This window comes from Salmo salar, chromosome ssa17, assembly GCF_905237065.1.
Source record: "Salmo salar chromosome ssa17, Ssal_v3.1, whole genome shotgun sequence".
In the NCBI taxonomy this organism is placed as follows: domain Eukaryota; kingdom Metazoa; phylum Chordata; class Actinopteri; order Salmoniformes; family Salmonidae; genus Salmo; species Salmo salar.
In genome coordinates, this window is record NC_059458.1 from 52,016,602 (window position 1) to 52,039,017 (window position 22,416).

Genomic DNA, 22,416 nt, shown 5'->3' on the forward strand with positions numbered 1-22,416 from the left:
GTGCCAGGTAAGTAGGTTTAAGGTTGCTCCAAACTATCAAGTGTAGCAGCTGGGCATTTTTTATTAACATATTTTCTAGGCCAATGCCAAACAGGTGGGATTGATTAGCATCTTCGTGACAGCCTTGTTGGACAGCCCATTTACTGGTGTAATCTAACTGGTGCAAAGTTGAATGTGCAAGTTATAACAATTCTGTGTAATTCCATTATGTAATGTAGCTCCTGACTTTACAGATTGTTCTATGATATCACAAAGATATTGCTATAAAGGTCAGGTCCAAATTTGCCTTGTGACCGTGATAAAATACTGAGCTTGGATCATGGCCAGTTTTGCTACTTTGACTTCAAGAAAACAACAGTACAAGAATCAATGCAAACTCATAGGGTCCATTTTTCATTAAATCTTTATTATAAAAATATAAAACACAGAAATTAAGTCAAACATTTCTGCAACCCCTACAAGGAAACGGTCGCTCGCCCCCCTTTTTAGGAATCAGTGTATACACACACATGGTACACAGCCTTTTGCCAGCTTCCTTTTAAAATGCACTCTGGATCGACTTGACCAAGTGTTTCTGTGTTAAGCAGACAGTAAATTTACACAAACATGAACCACAAAAAATACAGGTACAGAGATGCCAAGGCCGAAAAGAGAGAAACTTCCAAAACCAAGTGAGGGAGATTAAAACAACTCAAGACTGAGAACCAGAGAAGTGTGTCAATGAAGGCTAAACATACTGAGGAGCCTTCCCAGTATTCTAACTAAAGGATGGATCTACATGAAGACTACATACTATCTGGCTTCCGGAACTATTGGGCTACACTCACTGAGCCCACCATTCTCTCAATGCTAAACCAGCTCTACTTCTAACTGCATGAGGAGAACAAAACAGTGTTGCTGATGTGGAACGTTCAGGCTTTAGTGATATCTCTGTGGCATAGTAGTCCTCTCAGACTACTGAGGAGCTACTGAGGAACAGCCTCTGGATTGTGTTTCAAGCTCAGCCAAGGCCTGGAGGAGGTGTCAGAAGCTCAGCAGTGGGGAAACATGATGAGACTGATGAACCACCTCTACCTCCTCTCCTTTTGAAATGGTCGGAAATGTTGAATTCAACATTGTTTTATAATTTTCTGTTCTACATTGTTGAATGAGATGTTTCTTTTTTTCTATAAATATAGTGCCTGAAATAATTGTGTTTCATGTAAGAAGTGCCTTGTGGAGGAGGCAAGATTTAGATTTAGTTCCTCACATTATAATACATTACATGAATAATAAAATTGACTAAACTATATTTTTGTGGATTTCCTTCTAAAACTGTCACGTCAGGGCCGTACTCTATTCTGTTCAACACCAACTTGGCATGGCCTTTTCTGAACATAATGGAAAAGTGGGCAGAGCTGAGAGACTGGGCAAAGACTTCTAACTCCTGCTGAGGCATCTCTGTTTCTGACGGAATGGACTGAAGATACTGAACTGGAAAACTCAACAAAAGTAGAAGAGTTTAGTGACAATAGTGTTATTTTCATCAGTTTCATCTGAAATAGTTAAATACTTACACAAATGGAATATACATTTATGAAAACACTTTTTTTGTCTGAAACCTCTGCTTTAAAATGTTCCTTCCCTCGTGAGAACCAGAAGGGGAACTGTGATTGGGCAAAAGTACCATCATTCAAAATCTGCTGAAGGCGGATCTAACACAGAACTAACATTAAATCAATGCTTTACAAACACAATTTGGGATTCTGGTCCTTCATGACAGCCAAACAGGGTAGTGATGGTAATACAGTTTTGGCCAGATACAAAGATATATATATATATATATATATATATTTTTAGTAGGATAGTTGATTTTGTTTGTAGTATTTGCATGGATATTGTCTGATTCGACAAACAAGGATAAATAAATCTACTACAGAGGTTTCAGTCGAGTCAACTGTTCATTGTTTTGTAGCTTATATCATATACAGCAAAAAAATTAAATAACTTGCATCCATTTCTCTGCGAAAGATTAAGAATTCCCTGTGCTTGAGCTGTAAGGGTCATTCTTAGTGGTGGTTACGGAGAAGAAAATATAGCTATACTCAATCAATTCATTGTCCGATATTAGCAATGCATTCATATAGTGTGATCTGCTAAATGACTAAAATGTAAATGCAATTTAATATAACCTAGAATGAACTTTACAGTGCAAGCAGTCAGGGAGGCAAAGATTGCATCATTCATATAAATAGACATGTTGACAGTATAAACTGTCAACATATACATATACACTTTCATGTGATTCAAAATCATTGTTAAATACCAATAAAATACCTTTGTGTGACTGGAGCAAGAGGTATTGCTTTTCAGAGGTCATACCTCGTGTTGGCATTGCCCTCGTACTGGTGACAAGGTGTCTGGTTACTGTGCATAACTTGTGTTGAGGATAACATTATGTTGCAGGAGCTTTGTTGATACTGCACCACACACTTAATATTAGAATAATTTTCATCATTATGTATTGCTGGAAACTGCCATTCTGAAATGCCATCCCACCCATAATAAGCCTTACGATAGTTTGAAAAAGGTCTTGCTTTTTAGAGGGCCATTGTTATTGCAGTCTGAAAAAAGTGGACTGGGATCGGGTCTAATTTCTGCTCATTGATAGCTAGGGAAATGTAGGAAAAGTTAGGTGGGAGAAACTGAAATGTACAGCATGAAACAAAAAAGGTATTGTTTACATCAGAAGTGCTACTTCTATGAGACAGCCAGGCACTGATTATTTTAGGTCTTGTATATTTCGTCAGAGGGCGTAGGAGTGGTCACTTGGGGCTAGTACTGTACGTTTTAAGAGTTCTGTAATACTCTGTGGTTGACGAGGGCCGTGGGGGAGTTTGGGATAGGTGTAGAAGAGTGAGAGGAAGAGGAGAAGAAACTCAAGAAAGTTGTGATGGTTTTGGGGGTTGGTTGTGGTTTACGCTCAGGGGTCGGTGGAGTTGATGGTGGTTTTGTCACGGCCGGCCATCCCCCGGTACCAGCTGCAGTAGCCCTCTTTCTGCTGGATACAGGCGTAGTGCCGGGACTGGTAGCCGGGGTAGCCGAAGTGGGACAGCATGTCCGTCCACAGGCACTCGTTCTTTGAGGTCACAAAGCAGGGCAGGTAGTGGCAGGGCTTAATCTACAGAGAGAAGAAGCGAAACTAAAGATGTAGTCGTAAAGCAGGAAAATAAAATGGAATAATGCTACAGCATACTGGTGAAGGCTCACTGTGTGTTTACAGTTCGACTTGAATAAAGTTCAATTGTATCCTTTTTGATTAACAAAAATTCTGATTTAGGATATGTGACAGATATACAAATTTCATTTTCTGTTAAATATTGACCAATTCAAAGCACAGTGAGTTTACATCCAGCAGTAAATGAACAAGGCCAAGACAGAATTAGCATTTCAGGACAGGCTGAAGCAACGCATCATCTTGTACACAAGACTTAATATGTGGAGAATACGACTTTGAATAGGAGAAAAAGGAAGTGAGATCCCTCCAGATAATTGGGTTGAATCAGCAAAGAGTGAGGTGAGTCAAGTTCTTTTTGTAGTTTATGTAATTCATTACATTACAATTTAGAAACTCATTAATGCATTTTATACTCGTTGCTCTACAGGATGAATGAATGAATGGATGGTTTCAATTCAAATGTAGTTTCCAGTGGAGTTCAAATATGAATCTAATTGCCAGCCTCAAATGAAAGTCCACTACTTAGTTTGTAGTTTTCCCATAAGGAATGGAGAAGAAAACCAAAGGTGCAGAAATCTGTATTGAACTGCAATTCCATCAACATCCTTTAAACTTATAATTTCCTTCTCACATACTGTGCATTCGGAAAGTATTCAGACCTCTTGACTTTTTCTACATTTTGTTATGTTACAGCCTTACTCTGAAATGAATTAAATAAATAAAAATCCTCAATCTACACACAATACTCCATAATGACGAAGCAAAAACAGGTTTTTAGAAATGTTTGCAAATTTATACAAAAAACAAAACACATACCTTATTTAGTATTCAGACCCTTTGCTATGAGACTTTAAATTGAGCTCAGGTGCATCCTGTTTCCATTGACCATCCTTGAGATGTTTCTACAACTTCATTGGAGTCCACCTGTGGTAAATTCTATTGATTGGACATGATTTGGAAAGGCACACACCTGTCTATATATGGTCCCATAGTTGACAGTGCATGTCAGAGCAAAAACCAAGCCTTGATGTCGAAGGAATTGTCCGTAGAGCTCCGAGAGAGGATTGTGTCGAGGCACGGATCTGGGGAAGGATACCAAAAATGTTCTGCAGCATTGAAGGTTCCCAAGAACACAGTGGCCTCCGTCATTCTTAAATGGAAGAAGTTTGGAACCACCGACTCTTCCTAGAGCTGGCCACCCAGCCAAACTGGGCAATTAGGGAGAAGGGCCTTGGTCAGGGAGGTGACCAAGAACCCGATGGTCACTCTGACAGAGCTCCAGAGTTCCTCTGTGGAAATGGGAGAACCTTCCAGAAGGACAACCATCTCTGCAGCACTCCACCAATCAGGCCTTTATGGTTGAGTGGCCAGACAGAAGCCACTCTTCAGTAAAAGGCACATGACAGCCCGCTTGGCGTTTGCCAAAAGGCACCTAAAGGACTCTCAGACCATGATAAACAAGATTCTCTGGTGTGATGAAACCAAGATTGAACTCTTGCCTGAATACCAAGCATCACGTCTGGAGCAAACCTGGCACCATCCTTACGGTAAAGCATGGTGGTGCCAGCATCATGTTGTGGGGATGTTTTTCAGCGGCAGGGACTCGGAGACTAGTCAGGATTGAGGGCAAGATGAACGGAGCAAAGTACAGAGAGATCTTTGATGAAAACCTGCTCCAGAGCGCTCAGGACCTCAGACGAAGGTTCACCTTCCGACAGGACAACGACCCTAAACACACAGGCAAGATGACGCAGGAGTGACTTCGGGACAAGTCTCTTAATGTCCCTGAGTGGCCCAGCCAGAGCTCGGACTTGAACCCGATCAAATATCTCTGGAGATACCTGAAAATAGCTGTGCTCCGACGCTCCCCATCCAACCTAACAGAGCTTGAGAGGATGGGAGAAACTCCCCAAATACAGGTGTGCCAAGCTTGTAGCGTCATGAGGGGGGAAAAAACAATGTAATCCATTTTAGAATAAGGCTCTAAGGTAACACAATTTTGAAAAATTCAAGGGGTCTGAATACTTTCCGAATGCACTGTATAACCTGCCAAATGTCTTTTAAAAGGTGAGAAATTATAAACTGAGAAACTAGCTGACAAATACACTGTGTGTTTTAGAGAAATCCAAAGAGCTGTTTCAGTAAAAGCTGTGTGTACAGTAATGACAGAGCCAGAGGAATCAACAGCAGAGAGCTTGAGGAATATGGGTGAAGCTGAACGCATTCTTTATGGTCCATATGGCGCAAGCATTTTCAATGAAGTTTAACTAGTTCTGGTGTTCATGGGGCTATGTTATGGACAGTTAGCTTTTTAATCATTTACTGATGCCAATGGTTTTTTTATACATTGCAGTGGATTATTTGCACATGCTTCCTGCATTCCTTAGCTGTAAATCATCATTTGTTGAAGAATGCAAAAGATGACAAACTGTGGTTTTAATGATTTGGCTGATGTGAAGTGTGACGTTCGCATTCTAAGAGATCTCCAGGCGGTTCTTGCACTTGATATAAAACCACAGAGATGGCTGTGTCTGCACTGCCTCTTTCTGTCTGTTGACTTGTCTTCTCAGACAGTAAGCATGTTGCTTCATAGGGGTTAACACAATGAGGTGTTGTGTAGCAGCAGCCTATTGCTAGAACACATTTGTGTGTGATTTCTTTTTTTTTCAGATTAAAGATTACATTTAAACTGAAATGGACAATAAACCAAAAAAATACGCTTCTACCATGTCGAGTTCTGTCCAAGTTTGTTTTTCATTCCTGATGCTGACTTGCCATGTTTGGTCACAGACATACCTCCATTGTTCTATGTTGGCCTCTAAGACTCACTTTACGCCTAAACGTGTCTTAATATTACAACCCTTTAAGGAGTTTGGGTGTGAGCAGTTTGAAAGGTGTTGGACAGCATTTGGACGCTGTAGTTACTCCTGTCTGGCAATGCACTTATTGCTGTTGACGTGGCAGTGATGGGCAGACCAGACGGTGTGTCTGGAGCCATGCAGTACAGTAGGATATTTATGAGCCTGGACTGGAGCTGCACAGGAGCAGGTCCCACATAAAGGAGGTCCGGCCGAGCGCTGAATTCAGGTTTTGGAATAACAGGGAAAGTAATTCCAGTGTATTTAAATGATTTATTAACTCCCAAAGATCATTATAAATCTCTCTTTTCTCTCTCTCCTCGTCTTTCCATCTGTCTCTTCAGTTACATTCATGGATGTGTATTATCCGTTATGATGCCAAAATGGAAATGGGACACTTCTATATTCCTGACAGCTAAAACCTTTATATAATTCAGCCACTATCTGGAATTAGTATGTCCCTACAATCAGAAAAGTTACAATTACATAATAAAAATGATTTGGTATATATTTTGATAGTCATGCTTGTATTGTGCTACACTTAAGAAGAGGGAAACGTTTTAAATGGTTTGGCAAGGATTTCATAATTGGTTGCAGTTCATCAGCATAATCTATTTGACCCAATATATGCAAGGTCACTAAAGTCATTATGATCATAAAATGAACACATTATTTCCCCTCCTATTCTACAGCCAATATCCAATATCTAATAACATATGGAGATTATGAAGTGCCTTGTGTCTTTGAAGAGGGGCAACCCCAACTGCGGTAAGAAGTCTTCTAGATAGAGGAGCAGAGAGCTGCTCAGAGCAGGATGGTATGCTTTGCAGTAAGCAGGGTGTTCTGGTTCTGCCTGCCTCTGCCCTTGCCTCTGCCCCGGCCCCGGCCCCTCTTTCTGGCTCCTACTCCTCCATCTTGGCTCTGCTGCTGTTGGGTTGCTTTAGCTTCCTTATCCATAGCCATCTTATCCATATTCTCCCCGGGAGCGCAGTTGTTGCCACTCACCCTGCAGTTGCAGCCCAGCTGGTAGCGGTGGTTGATGCCCTTCTTCTGGGCCAGCGAGAGGCGCTCCCATGGCTGGTTGAAATTACACAGCCCGGTGTAGACCTTGCCGTCAAACACGCGGCCTGAGGGGAGAGAGAGGTTTGGTTACAGATCAGCTTTTGTTATGCATTACATCATTCGTGAATTTTTTCATGACTTACAAAACATTCATTGCAATGGTTTGTTTGTTTCCCCAAAAAACTGAAGACTGACAAACAATGCCATGTCATATTCCCAATGCCATGGGAAAGAGTCATGTCCAAAGAGTCAGATGTCATCCCTAGCATATTTTTGGCTAATTGTTTAATTGCCATACCTCGATTAGCATAAATACACCAGCCAAACAAGCGGTCCAAAGCTTTTTAACTATGGTAAGACAATCTTGTACAGTAAATCCCATATTAAACCAACACCCCTATTTCAGAATTTCCAAAAGGTTGTCTAACTTCTATTTTTAGGTTAGGCCATTCACAGCTTACCACCGGTGTCAGGATGACAACCTCTGCTGCAAACGGGTTCACCCTACACTGTAGACCGCCAGCTAGCACTCAAACAACATGGTTGTTTATAACAGTGTATCCGTTGCTAGTGCTACACTGTCCTGTCGTCATCACACACTGAGCTGAAAGCTCGCAAACACACAACTCTTAGACTGACTTCCATATGGATTATTGGCGTCTCTGGCAAAGTTATTCGACAATGGTGAGAGAGCGGCATTAGCCTGTTCCCAATTTGTAGTTGGTATAGTAGTTGGTAAGACAGCACAAGCATATCTGGGACCAGGCTAGTGTGGCATCCCTCTTCATAGCTAATCAGGCGGCCGTGCACTCACTCTGGGTTGATCAAAGCCTAACCCGTGGAGTTAATCCATCAGGCCTTGGCGTATTTAACATGCCTGTAATTGAGTCCTGATACAGTATGGCCCAGGGACCCAAGACCCAATTATAGACTCACTCCCCAAACCAGAGCTAGAGCTGCTGCCTGGCCTGGATGACTGATGTCATCATCACCCAGCCACAATAAACACACTTGTGTTGCCGGGGTGACTTCCTTCCTTATGTTTCATTGGCTTCATAGGTCACGTTTACAGGTTTGGGACATAGTGATGGGAACATACAACACACAGCTAAACGGTGTGACAGCCTTTGGTCTCACTAAACTGCTCTCCGACTTTCCATAGCAACTCATAGGCTCAGAGACCGTTTCTATCTACAAGCCATCAGACTGCCGAACACTTGAATTGGACTGACCACTTGCGCTGACTCTCCTCACCTTAGCACACATGTGCTTACACACACACCCACACTGACATATACTCATCCACACACACACGTATACATTCATACTACACACACATCACAAGAATGTATGTGTAGCATGCAGCTAAGCATTTCGTTGGATGGTGTATACCATCTGTATCCTGTACATACGACTAATAAATAAAACTTGAACTTGATAAATGCCTGCCTGCACTGGAAACGCCAGAACTTCTTGCTAGAACTATTAATCATAAGAGAAAAGGAGGGTGTTTACGCCCTAAAGGAGAAGGAAATGCTCCAAAAAAAGAAGTGCCCCCCTGCCTCTCTCTCGTCTCTCACAGACGGGAGGTTATAAATAGTGGGAAAGTTTGTGTCACAGATCAGTCAAGAAGTCTTCAGGGAGGAGGGGGGGGGGGGGGGTAGTTGTATTTAAACCCCCCCAAAAATGGGGCTGCCGTTAGCAACGCTGCCATTGTGATGGGACGTGCTGCAGAGAGGGAGCTAGGGAAACAGGCCTGGGAGAACAAGCTGGAGTCAACTCCACTGATGTGCTTGCTTGCCTCGCTAATTTGTTTTTGGTAATGTGCTTCTGAGGCAGCTCCTGAGGCTGTTTTTATTGCTTATTACTAGCTCTGAATGGAAAGACATTGTTTCTGGTACCACCATGACAACTATGCAGCCCGCCAAGTACTGTACATTAGATGTCCGCTTTTCAGATCAGTTATAATGTATGATACAATAGTGACTCACCTGTGATCAGATACTGGTACTTGTTGATGTCGAACTTGACTCCACACAAACTCTCAGAGGCATCTGTGTAGATGTGCTGAACGTGCTGCATTTTGTTGAATCCTTTGTACATCTGCAAAACAGACCACGACAAACAGTGTGTTAATATAATCTGGAATGAAGATCACACACCTCTGGCATTTGTTCTTGCTTCTGACGCTTTTGACCCAACTGGAATTATTGAGTTGTTTACGAAGTTGTCAGGAATCCACAACAATAAACACAGCATAATAAGATGATATCACTTCCAAGAATTCAGGTTAGTAGAGGAAGAGGCCACTGACGCTATCATTAACCACATGAAAATGAACATAATCACAGGACATAATGAAGACGTGACTTTGGGGTTGAGCCGTGGGTCCACCCATTGAGTTCAGGTGCGCGGAACACAAACGCTGCCAGACAAAGTAAATGTTTGCCCTGGAATTTGTTGTGTTTGGTCCATCGTGATTTATTTGTCTGGGAACAACAGGAAATCCCTGTTTAGACGCGGCTATTCTTTGAAATAACAGGACAAACCGTGAAAGAGGCAAGCCGTTGGGACCTAAAACGGGGGATTTCTGGAAAAATGTTTCTAGGGGCAACAAAGCCCCACTCTTCGTGATTTATTTACTGAGAGGCGATTGTCTTTAGACCAACTACATTGGATTCCATTGGCAAAACAAATATTCAAACACACTTAACTTGGATTAGACAAACCTTCTTGCCACAGGGCCCAGCGTTAGACGTAATGATGAAAACAACGTCTAATCTTCTGTAACATACTCTTGTGGCACTTAATGGAAAAGCTTGGCCATTAAACGGCATCGGTGAACTCATGTTTTGGTTAGAAGAATTAGGGATTGCCCTATAACCTAAGTGATACGGCTACAGTAGCCTAGTCATACACCGTATCATTTTAGTAGGCCTACAGTGATAAACTGGTCTCTAGTTTCAAAGCCTATGAGCTTGTTAGTGATTCTTATAGCCTTGTGCTGTTTTCAAGAGTGAGGTTATGCTCTTCAAGGTATGGGCCAGATTACCTAAAATGATGAATGATGCGATGATGGCTTACCTTCATCTGTTTGACCGTGTAGCGCATTGTGCCAAAAGGCCCATCCTTCAGTAACTTCTTGCCCACCACTTTGGCACGGATCACTGTAGACAGAAGACACAAGCACAGAATTAGTCAATTATGCAATGGGCGGAGATTGGAAAGCCTCTAGCTGCCAAATCCAGCATATTGGATGATTCTGAATTTAGGTCACATCAGAGCAAGTCTTGTCCCCATCTCTGTCCCTGACGTCTGGAGCCAGGCTGATGTGTTTGTGTGAGCATCAAAAGATAAGCCCAAATAGTATGTCCAATATGTGTTTAACATCCCAACACATCACCCTAACAGATGCTTTAGCTAGAAGTAGGGTGATATCAACTCCCGATTAGGACCCTAGAATGCATTGGGCTTCTCATTGCTTTTCCAAAGCTCATTAAAAACTCAGCCCCTAGAGGAGAGACCCAGGAAAGATTTTGTAATGGTTTAGCTCAGTTTATAGTCTATTAATTTGTTATTATGGATTGCTTCTTCTTGCCAAACAAGTCCAAGGGAAGACTAGGAGGCTAGCATTTGAATTTGACTCAGAGGCCAAAGCAGTTCGTCTTCATGACAGTGAAAATGAGGCCACAGCTTTATTACTACCTCCCTCCAGTCTTGTCCCTGTATCGTAAAACCACATGTCTCCACAAACAACCTCCTTTCTTTACATTCAGCACAGGGTGGAAAAAGATCATATCATTGCTGCTCAGCCTCATGTAAACAGCGGCTAGGTGAAACAGTTTCGCTGTGGAATCACCTTGTTTGCTTTCACTCCTTTTAAAATAAGTGGGTCCATTGTGTGGGGGATCAGCTTATGAACGAAGCCTCATTTAGGCCAGTGAATAGGGTCCTCCCCAGAGAACTTGTATCAGAGCTCTGAGGACCCCCGGGAGAGAAGGGGTAGTGGAAGGGTAGTCCACATGCAGGCGCAGTCGACTCGAGTCAAGTTCACCTGCTCCACGCAGCCTGACAGACATAACCAACGATGGGGATGTTTATCTTTCCTCTCCAGAATTTCCTTCACACATTCCTTTGAGGCTCACATTCTCGAGCCGGGGGGGGGTGATGTACTGTGAAGAAGGGATGTACTGTAAAATCTCCTCTTATAGCGTCATAGACTGTATTTAAGTCCCGGACACACAGAAATGGGCAGCAAAGGGAGTCTAAAGGAAAAGCAGTAATCCAGGTGGTTTATGAATAGAAAAGTCTCCTAGAACATTCCAGTAAGGTGACATCAACACCTTCAATGGAGCTCACATGCTCACATTTTCACCTGCCAATTTAGAATGACATGACTCTCTATTAGAGCATCAGCCATCCAATTGATAGCTGTTAGAGAATCACACATCCATGTATAAGGCAAAGATTATTTTCAACCTATTCAGGTGATATATTCTCCTTGTGTTCTTGGTGACCTTTTTGCGCCAATGTACCCAAGGACATCTGCTCCATTAAATCAGTCAACTCGCATATTATGAGCCTCACAGCATTGTTAGCTAACCAGTCTCTGCTATGCAGAGTCAAATTAATGCTACTTTCACTGATGTAATTGTATGGAGCATAGGCACTATTACTGTGGAATGTGAAGATATGAAACATATGCTACTCTGATCCCTCCTGGTGTAATGTGATACACTGATATGATGCACAGATATGATGCACTGATCCCTCAAACTATTTTCAGAAGCCAGTAGCCCAAAACATGCCTTCCCCGTAAAACCTAAACACCATTGCTAAGACAGCTTTCCCCACCCAAAATGATAAGACTCCAATTTCAAAGCGCATTGCGTTGAGCCTTCAAATGTTATTAGGCGTAGCAGTCATAGGTCATATCGCTGAACAAGAGCGCAACAGTAACACCAACTGCTCTTTGAGGCGGGATACGCTCGCCACTGGGCGGGCAGCCACTAATTGGGTGGTGCCGAAGTCATTGCCTGGCGGAATGTGTGAAAGGCCGCAGCTGCTGATGAGACAGAGGATGTGTTCTTCCCTACAGCAACCCTTTGACCTCCAATGGAAGGGACCTGAGTAGAACTCAGAACGCTAGCTATATTTACTCCTGATCACCGAGTTCTCTTTCAAGATGCCTCTTCAGGCTAGGTCCTGGCCCCAGTGTCAGAAATGACCAAATTGTGAGTGTTTATGTAACCCAATTCTAAGCCCAAGAACTGCATTAGATATCCACCTGACCGGTAACGGTTAGTTTAGCTGTAATCGGCACTGCAGCTAGAAATCTCTTTCAGCTCTATATAGAGTAAGTGCCTCCTGCTCTGTCTCTCTTTCTCACTCTCTCTCTCTCTGTGCAGCAACACACAAATAGCAATTACAGGCGAGTGCTATTCTCCTGTTTCTGCCGCATACATATTCATGTTTTGCAGTGGATTTGACATACATTCTCAGTGGAAAGTAGGTGGATTTTTGTTGATAAGGAGAAGTAACCGGGGTATGACAGAGAAAGTAATTGAATTAATTTAGCATGGTATCTCTTCCCCGAAGCATTGGATTACTAAACTCTGCATTCAAATGCTAATCGCAACACAAGTGGGAATGTAATTCAATCAAGCATGTTAAGCCTCCTTCTGCTTTACATTTTGCCTGTGAATCTTGTGAGGCACCTCAGGCTAAATTGTGATTACAGCAAACAGATTGCATGATGAGGGAAAAGTCACCATGACAAGGTTGAAATAGACGGTCATATGAAGAGGGGAAGAATAGGGAAAAGTAATGTGGTTGTGTATAACCAGCGTTATAAGCTATATGTGTGTTTGGTGGCTGAGACTGATTCTGAACATGATCTGAGGTGAGTGGGTGGGGAAAACGACGCGACTGAGTATGACACACTCAATGGGTAAACTACTCTATAAGCACCCCTCCTTCTTTTCGAGGTGTCAGATCTGACCACACCTGGAGTTGGATTAGACTTAATAGAAAAGAAATGTCCTCACCAGTTCACCGAAGAGATAGACGCAATTGAACCAACATGGGATGTGTAGGTCTGATCAAATGTAATTCACTCTATAGGGAACAGGGTACTATTTCAGAAGCAGTCATGGACTACACTGGTGATTGAAGTTGGCTTAGACACTCGATATGCCTGTCTCACAGGGTGTCCATGTCAAACATGCAGGGAATCTTGTACCTTTTGACTTCTTGACCTATTTTAACAAGAAGGAACGCTGGCCTTATGGAATAAAGCTGCTTTGAATGCACCGAGCTGATCCCAGATGACATAATGTTCCTCATGATATGGGACCATCTATGCCCTCTGACAGTTGGGAAGAAGATTGGGTAGCAGAAGAGAATAGGATTGGGTTTTGCATTATTGCAACCTATAGTAACTTAGTTAGCAATAGCTCATTGCTTCCCTCTCCAGGCCTCCCAAGAGAAAGGACGGGGTAACTTGAGGACCTCCTCCCTCACCACTCTGAGAACTAGCTTATACCAGTCTAAACTACATGTTTCTCCAAGGTTCTTATCTCAGGCCAAGCCACACTTACCCACAGCAGTAATCTTCTATACTGAATTGGTGCATGACACGAGAATGTAAAGGTCTGCTCCTGACACCTCGGCTCCTTGGGAACGTGGACCTTGGCCGTGAAGGGATATTAAACTCCAAGGCCAAAGTGTAGCTAGGGCCGACCGAAATGCTAATCTGCTGCATGAAAAGCTTTAGAAAAACAGCCTTCCCCTCCAATCCAATGTGAATTGGCTTTTTCAGTCACCAATTAAATTACATCCCAGTAGGTCTGCTGTGCACCAAAAGCAACCTCTCTGTCTCTAGCTCTCTGTCTCTAGCTCTCTGTCTCTAGCTCTCTGTCTCTAGCTCTCTGTCTCTAGCTCTCTGTCTCTAGCTCTCTGTCTCAAGTAGCCTTACGTGCGGTAAGAAAAAAATTGTCAGGAAATGGATATTCGACTGTTGTCTAGAAATGCGAGGAAGGGTTCATTGAGAGAACGTATATCAGCTGACATAGTTGAACTCCTTTCGCTGCCAGCCGAATGCTATATCACAGCCAGCCACTGCACTGTTTGCTGATTGCGATGTTACCCTCTGGTTATTTGGAGTTGGCATTTAACATGTTTTTTCTCTTTGTTGTATCTTTTTTATATGTACCCTCATTTCCTCAATTCAAAAAGTCTGTCTGATTCATCTATTAGAGCGGGTGCTGCTGGTGATTATGGAGCAGGGCCTATGAAACAACAGGAGCAGGCTTTGAACTCGCCTCTGGCTCTTAAATTGCGATGATTCATGTTCTACCGTGTCGCCTTTGAAGTTGACAGTGGAAATTAGCCTCTCTCCTCACTCAGCGCTACACCTGAGGGGAGCTTAAGGTCACCATTTGCAATTTAATCCACATATAGGTATTCATACTGTGTATAAACCATAGCCGTTTGACGATAGTCCTCAAAAATAGCTCTAGGGTTTTTGGCAACTATTTTAGATTTAGTTTCAGTGCTTAAAATACCTTTTAGTCTTAGTCACATTTTTGTCATTTCATCCTTTGTTAGTTTTAGTTATTATCAGTCAACTAAAACTCAGGACAATTTTTGTCTAGTTTTAGTCACAGCCCTTTTGTCACATTGTTTGCATTTGTTTCTATCAAATAATGAATATTTAAACTACCTCTAACTTCCATCATGTGCACATTCAGATAGCCTTGTCCAACTAGGCCTACTATCCCCTCGTTTACCTTAGATGGCAACATTGATTTTGTGGCAGATTGTATTCAATGCCAGACATAATTAACCATATAGGCTATAAAGCCTTGGCTACAAGTTAAACAATGTACAGCTCTGATTTTCAGCAAATAACAACTGTCAATGGGGTAAATAACAGTGGTTTCCTTGATAAGGAGAAAAATGGCAGAAGTATTACTCTCTAATATTCAAAGAAATAGCATTCGTTTTTCCCCTTACGACAAAAGCAACCGCAACTTGCATTTGCAGACCACAGCGCGAGAGCGGCAACACAGATGAATGAACAACAGCGCACATGGGAAAATATAGCTTCTGATGTGATGAAGCAAAAATAGCCTACAGGAAAGTACGAGAGAGCGAGAGTAAACATTGAGTACATTTACATGCACACTAATAATTTGATATTAAACTGATTATAGCCGAAGGCTGAGTATGGCATTAGTCATGTAAACACCTTACTCTGCTTATCGTAATAAGGTCATAATCGAAGTAGGCATACGCCAATCAAAATACCTGGTTTTCTGAGAAATCGTTCAAATGATTAGGACATGTAAACAGCTTAATCAGCGTTCCAGTGGTGTATTTGATCTGAGCATGTGCCAGCAACAGGTAGCAACATGCGCGAGTGAAGTGAGTTCGCAAAACTGAAAGTATGCATCTTATAAATAGTTTTCACATACAACTTTTAGTGCATTCGGAAAGTATTCGGACCCCTTGACCATTTCCACATTTTGTTACAGCCTTATTCTAAAATGTATCTACACACAATACCCCATAATGACAAAGCGAAAACAGGTTTTTATAAATACCTTATTTCTATAAGTATTCAGACCCTTTGCTATGAGACTCAGGTGCATCCTGTTTCCATTTACCATCCTTGTGATGTTTCTACAACTTGATTGGAGTCCACCTGTGGTAAATTCTATTGATTGGACATGATTTGGAATGGCACACACCTGTCTATATAAGGACCCACAGTTGACAGTTCATGTCAGAGCAAAAACCAAGCCATGATGTCGAAGGAATTGTACATAGAGCTCCAAGACAGGATTGTGTCAAGGCACAGATCTGGCGAAGGGTACCAAAAACATTTCTGCAGCATTGAAAGGTCCCCAAAAACACAGTGGCCTCCATCATTCTTAAATTGAAGAAGTTTGGAGCCACCAAGACTCTTCCAAACTGAGCAATTGGGGGAGAAGGGCCTTGGTCAGGCAGGTGACCATGAACCCGATGGTCACTCCGACAGAGCTACAGAGTTCCTCTGTGGAGATGGGAGAACCTTCCAGAAAGACAACCATCTCTGCAGCACTCCACCAATCAGGCCTTTATGGTAGTGGCCAAACGGAAGCCACTCCTCAGGAATAGGCACGACAGCCCACTTGGAGTTCACCAAAAAGGCACCTGAAGGACTTTCAAGCATGTAAACGTTTTAAACTAACTATTATATACTGCTCAAAAAAATAAAGGGAACACTTAAACAACACATCCTAGATCTGAATGAAAGAAATAATCTTATTAAATACTTTTTTCTTTACATAGTTGAATGTGCTGACAACAAAATCACACAAAAATAATCAATGGAAATCCAATTTATCAACCCATGGAGGTCTGGATTTGGAGTCACACTCAAAATTAAAGTGGAAAACCACACTACAGGCTGATCCAACTTTGATGTAATGTCCTTAAAACAAGTCAAAATGAGGCTCAGTAGTGTGTGTGGCCTCCACGTGCCTGTATGACCTCCCTACAACGCCTGGGCATGCTCCTGATGAGGTGGCGGATGGTCTCCTGAGGGATCTCCTCCCAGACCTGGACTAAAGCATCCGCCAACTCCTGGACAGTCTGTGGTGCAACGTGGCGTTGGTGGATGGAGCGAGACATGATGTCCCAGATGTGCTCAATTGGATTCAGGTCTGGGGAACGGGCGGGCCAGTCCATAGCATCAATGCCTTCCTCTTGCAGGAACTGCTGACACACTCCAGCCACATGAGATCTAGCATTGTCTTGAATTAGGAGGAACCCAGGGCCAACCGCACCAGCATATGGTCTCACAAGGGGTCTGAGGATCTCATCTCGGTACCTAATGGCAGTCAGGCTACCTCTGGCAAGCACATGGAGGGCTGTGCGGCCCCCCCAAAGAAATGCCACCCCACACCATGACTGACCCACCGCCAAACCGGTCATGCTGGAGGATGTTGCGGGCAGCAGAACGTTCTCCACGGCGTCTCCAGACTCTGTCACGTCTGTCATGTGCTCAGTGTGAACCTGCTTTCATCTGTGAAGAGCACAGGGCACCAGTGGCGAATTTGCCAATCTTGGTGTTCTCTGGCAAATGCCAAACGTCCTGCACGGTGTTGGGCTGTAAGCACAACCCCCACCTGTGGACGTTGGGCCCTCATACCACCCTCATGGAGTCTGTTTCTGACCGTTTGAGCAGACACATGCACATTTGTGGCCTGCTGGAGGTCATTTTGCAGGGCTCCGGCAGTGCTTCTCCTGCTCCTCCTTGCACAAAGGCGGAGGTAGCGGTCCTGCTGCTGGGTTGTTGCCCTCCTACGGCCTCCTCCACGTCTCCTGATGTACTGGCCTGTCTCCTGGTAGCGCCTCCATGCTCTGGACACTACCCTGACAGATACAGCAAACCTTCTTGCCACACCTCGCATTGATGTGCCATCCTGGATGAGCTGCACTACCTGAGCCACTTGTGTGGGTTGTAGACTCTGTCTCATGCTACCACTATAGTGAAAGCACCGCCAGCAATCAAAAGTGACCAAAACATCAGCCAGGAAGCATAGGAACTGAGAAGTGGTCTGTGGTCCCCACCTGCAGAACCACTCCTTTATTGGGGGTGTCTTGCTAATTGCCTATAATTTCCACCTGTTGTCTATTCCATTTGCACAACAGCATGTGAAATTTATTGTCAATCAGTGTTGCTTCCTAAGTGGACAGTTTGATTTCACAGAAGTGTGATTGACTTGGAGTTACATTGTGTTGTTTAAGTGTTCCCTTTATTTTTTGAGCAGTGTATTAACCTGACTATCCACGATAATCACATTATTGTGTGCATGTAACCGTTCTCAGTGTTTCTAGTTGAAGTTGGTTACAAGTCAAGTGTCCTGGCTTCGCATCAGTTCAGAAGATTGACGAGTGACTGAAGTGATTGCCTGGAGCTGTGTGGGAGAGCTCAATCAGACCGCACAACGGAAAGATGTGAATTCTGCCAATGAGAGGATAGCATGAAATATTCTGCATGCATGCTAAGAATTGGACAAAACAGATAAAAATTTGCTTCATGTCAAATTAAATGTCCATTAGTCTCACGGGGAATTCTCATCTCATCACATTTTTGTCAACTAAAATGAAAAGTAATTTGTAATAGTTGTTTATTTCCCCCAGGTCATCTCGTCCCATTATCGTCATAGTTTTAGTCAGGAAAAATAGGTCGTTGACGAAAAACAGCCTTCATTGAAAGTACTGTTCAAATGAAATGGGGGGGAAAAGATGAGGATAAAGCCACATTTTATAACTCATATCTTTCATAGGGAATATTTCGTAGGTATAGATCTGCATACAGTATGTTTTAGGGGTATTTTGACACTGTAAGGTTTATCAAAGCTGACATTCATCAAACCCCAGTGATGCGATGCAATTCAAGGCCATGTAAAGCTTTTGGAACTACGTTTCATCCCAGAAAATGTACTTATGCTTTTTTGAGAAGACTGCAGCACATGTTTGTTTGGACATGCCCAGAGGACACAAATCAGAATATCCATCTTAACTCTATGTGTTGCCAGGAGAGAACTGTTATCCTTCACAGTCCAAAAACATCATGTTCATGCCAAACTCCATTTACAGTTGGCTTACAACACAAGGCTTATCGGAATTTGACATGTGAAATCTTGCCTAAAAAATGTAAACCAGTTGCATAATAATTATGCAATAGTCATCATAAGCTTACATGTTCATGATAACTGCACTAGAGCCCTATCCTAACAGAAGTCCAACCTTCATCGACTGTCTCTAACTGAAAGCAATAGCCTTCAATATTGCTCGATGAGCAGAAGATGGATGTATGGTCAAATTAGTTGTGTGCATGTTACTCCCATAGAATTTTCTCAAGCTTTTTCCATGGCCAATTGTTCCACTGGGAAAAATAACTCAACAGTTGTGTCATCTACATGATGAAATGTAATCCCGGCTTTGGCATTATGGCATGTTTACAGTGTTATGTTTTATTGGGACTACTGTGACACTGTCCGTTGCAGTGGGAGGAAAGAGGCATCCCTAGTTCTGTGCACGCTTCAGGCTTTCGCGGCGCACTTCTGGCTGAGCCAAGACCTTGGAAATGTAATTTTGTGGAGCTCACAAGTGCTCACTTGCAGCCATTAAAGCCAGCCCTAGATTCTGGACCACTAGGCTCCACTCCTTGCCAATGGGATGAGCCAATTTAGGAGACATGAAAGGCAGGGTGCCACCTGACTGCTTGTAACACTAACATTTGTACATCTTCAACACAATGGAACCAGGTCACCAACTAGTATAAGCCCCAATAGTTATAATTAAATAACAGGCAACGCTCATCAATGCTGAGGAACTGTTTGCATAAATACGTTGATGTTTGACATGAATGTTCAACCTGCCACTTGTGTGAGAGGGTGTTATTTTTAAACAGTTGCCATATGTTGAAAAGTCAACATAGCTTTCTCTCCTCTGACCTCGTCAGGCTTCAGTCATAGTTCACTGGCTGTAGTAGTGTCCTCAGCAAGACTCCGCCCGTGGGGCGGAACAGCTCTGATGTCCACTTGTCCTCCTCTCCTCCGCTCCGGGGCATTGGACCACTCTATGCTACCCTAATGGACATTTGATGGCTGCGTCTGACAAAGCTATCTGTGACTGACACACACTCTGCCTGCTGCCAGCAGTTCCGTTCCACAAAACAAAAGAGCTGCACACAGTTCTCCTAATACTGTATATCCCAGTGGACTCCTCTCTCTTTCACTCTACCTTTTTTCTTCCTGCTTTAGACCCCCCACAACACCTATTATTGCTCAGGCTTATCTCCTGCAGCAACAGTGGTGAGCCAGGACCCACCTGGTATTATTAACAAGTGTTATCCAATAACACTGCTCAGGTCGGACTGGCATTCCTCGATAAGAACAGCTGAGGTCATGTTATTCTGGCATAGCCTGTGAAAGCATGACCCTGTGGTACAACAAGCTTTACAAAGCCACCCTCCTCAGAGCAGGAGGCCAAGGAAATCTCAGCTACAAGAGGGTCCGAGGATCAGCCCCAAAAGAAAATATCACCCGGGAATCAACACAGTGTATCTAAGTCAATAACCAAGGCTATATTATACCAATGCTGACTCCATATCTCTATATCAAATGCGTGAATGGAATGAATCAAGCCCCTATTGGAAAGTAAACATGTGCTTTCATAGAAGAGCACAAACACTTGAAGGGAAACGCTATACCACTAGGACTGTAGAATTCACAAACTGATTGCAAGAGCACTTGCTTAACATTCCTAGCCAAGTATTTGCTCTTACATCTTATGGGAAGCCAGACAGAACAGAAGAGCATCCAAGATCCAAGAACAGTAGCTAGTCTCCACTCCAAATCTGTCATTGGTAACCTCCACACATGGGTGCAATATTCAGTCAGCAGTAAAACCCTTTGCTGGCTACTGTCTGCCTGTTCTGTTCTGGTTTATTGCTCAGCAAGTGGTCATTTAGCTCTGAAAAACATTATGATCAGTGGGACCTGTTTCCATGGATACCGTTCCCGTTAACTCTTCCCTCTCATCAGAGCAAGGGGAAATAAAATAAAGCTCCCTCTCTCTTGACTCACTAATTTGAGAGATGACGCATTTATTTAGACACGTCAGAAAGCGTGCTGTTGTAGTAAACCGTTAGTCTATGAGCCATCTGATACTTGCAAACTGGTATATTCTGACAGTCTGTTTTAAATGGGCTTTTAGGTGATGGTTACATTTTACGCACAACTTTGTTTGGCATATATTTACCAATTACGCATACTGTAGGTCCCAGACTGAAAGTTGCATCACTTTATACTAACAACAGTTTATTATTATATTATATTCCATGTATGCAGAATATCACAAAACCATTGAAACAATTCATTTCAATAGATAAAATATTTTAGTTGGCATAACATATAGCCTGTGTGGACTGAAACCATGCGACTTACCAATGTCAGAGTTGCAGTACGCATCTTGCGGGTGAGACAGAGCACACGAGCAAGCCTCTGTGAGTTGATGAATCTGAAGGCTGCTGAAAACGAACAGCAAGCTGAGTAGTTGGTGACAGAGGGACTGCATTTTTAGTGCGTAAAATCTCCCTCGTTGTCTGTTTACTTTAAAAACAAAAAAGTTCCGTCGCCGAATAGTTATTCAAAGTCTGTCCCGAGTTGAGCTGTTGTCTGCTTCAGTGGGTATGTCCAACTCTACTCTCCGGTCAGGGTATTGCCTGTCACTGGGTCTCAGAGCGCGAGTCACAAATTACATATAGTGCGCGAGACGCTGGAACGCCACCCACCTCGCCAGATTTCGCTACACGACAGCCAATCACGACTCGAGCCGTCGATGATGTCATCAAGAATAACAGATGCATGACATATTGGAATTGACTTTACAATGCTTGTCTCTTTTTTTTATTTTTATTAAAATATCATTTTTCCCCCTTTCACTTTTGTCAGCCATAAAACATTCCAGTCTGAGTAAAAACCGCTGGAAATTGCTCATTGAATGGAAAACCATATGAGCCTGATGTAATGTTTCATACATTCAAACAGCATTTATTTATTGTAATTAATGGGAAACTTGGCACTTATTTGTTTTTATGTTGTTATTACCATGTTTTGTTTATTTTAACAGTGAAACAGCAACATGTACAAATTAGGGTTTCCTTTGGGTGTATCAGAAAGACATGGTTTGGTGGTTTTTCCAGGCTCACCACTAAATGTCCATTTGTGTTCTGTGAATGTCTGTAGCGTTTTCTGGTCAGTGATCAAGGCTCAATTCCAGGCAGTAATGAACTCCGTTTGTTTACACCTTACTTTTTCATATAGTCAAAAACAACATGGCCTCTAGACCGTTTTGCACCTGTTGTATAAAACAGTGTGTTCTTATGAATACACCTCTAATGTGAGAACCACAGAGCCCTTTTATACCTTTGAAAAGACATTCCAAATCACCTCTGAGTATTGGCATTAGTCTCACAACCAGTCTCATTTTCAAAAGCTTCTCATGCTGAAGTTGAGAGAGAGAAGCGTGTTTTTCATGTGACCCAGTGTGAGCGATAGAAAAATCCTTCACGCTGGCTACAATCTCTAGAATTAGACAAATTAAGTTTAATCTGTTTTTTCTCCCCTTTGTGTTTTTATGTAAGGGTTCAGAAAGCTGAGTGGAGATATCGCTGTGTGTGGAAGCTGATCTGTGGAGCCACATTAGGGGTTAGGTTTG

The 22,416-nt window shown here is 42.8% G+C and overlaps 2 protein-coding genes across 3 annotated transcripts in view; one reads left to right on the forward strand and one right to left on the reverse strand.

Annotated features, from left to right (window-relative positions):
- LOC106576044 (synapsin-3) overlaps nt 1–22,416 on the forward strand; it is a 137,846-nt gene that overhangs the window by 74,583 nt on the left and 40,847 nt on the right.
- Nucleotides 386–21,438, reverse strand: timp3 (Metalloproteinase inhibitor 3). 2 transcript variants are annotated; one of them, XM_014152811.2, is made up of 5 exons: nt 21,144–21,438; nt 10,222–10,304; nt 9,129–9,240; nt 7,081–7,202; nt 386–3,160 (listed from the first exon to the last, which is right to left on the reverse strand). In XM_014152811.2, the coding sequence occupies exons 1-5, from the start codon at nt 21,271–21,273 to the stop codon at nt 2,963–2,965; spliced, it is 645 nt and encodes a 214-aa protein (XP_014008286.1). In that variant the 5' UTR covers nt 21,274–21,438; the 3' UTR covers nt 386–2,962.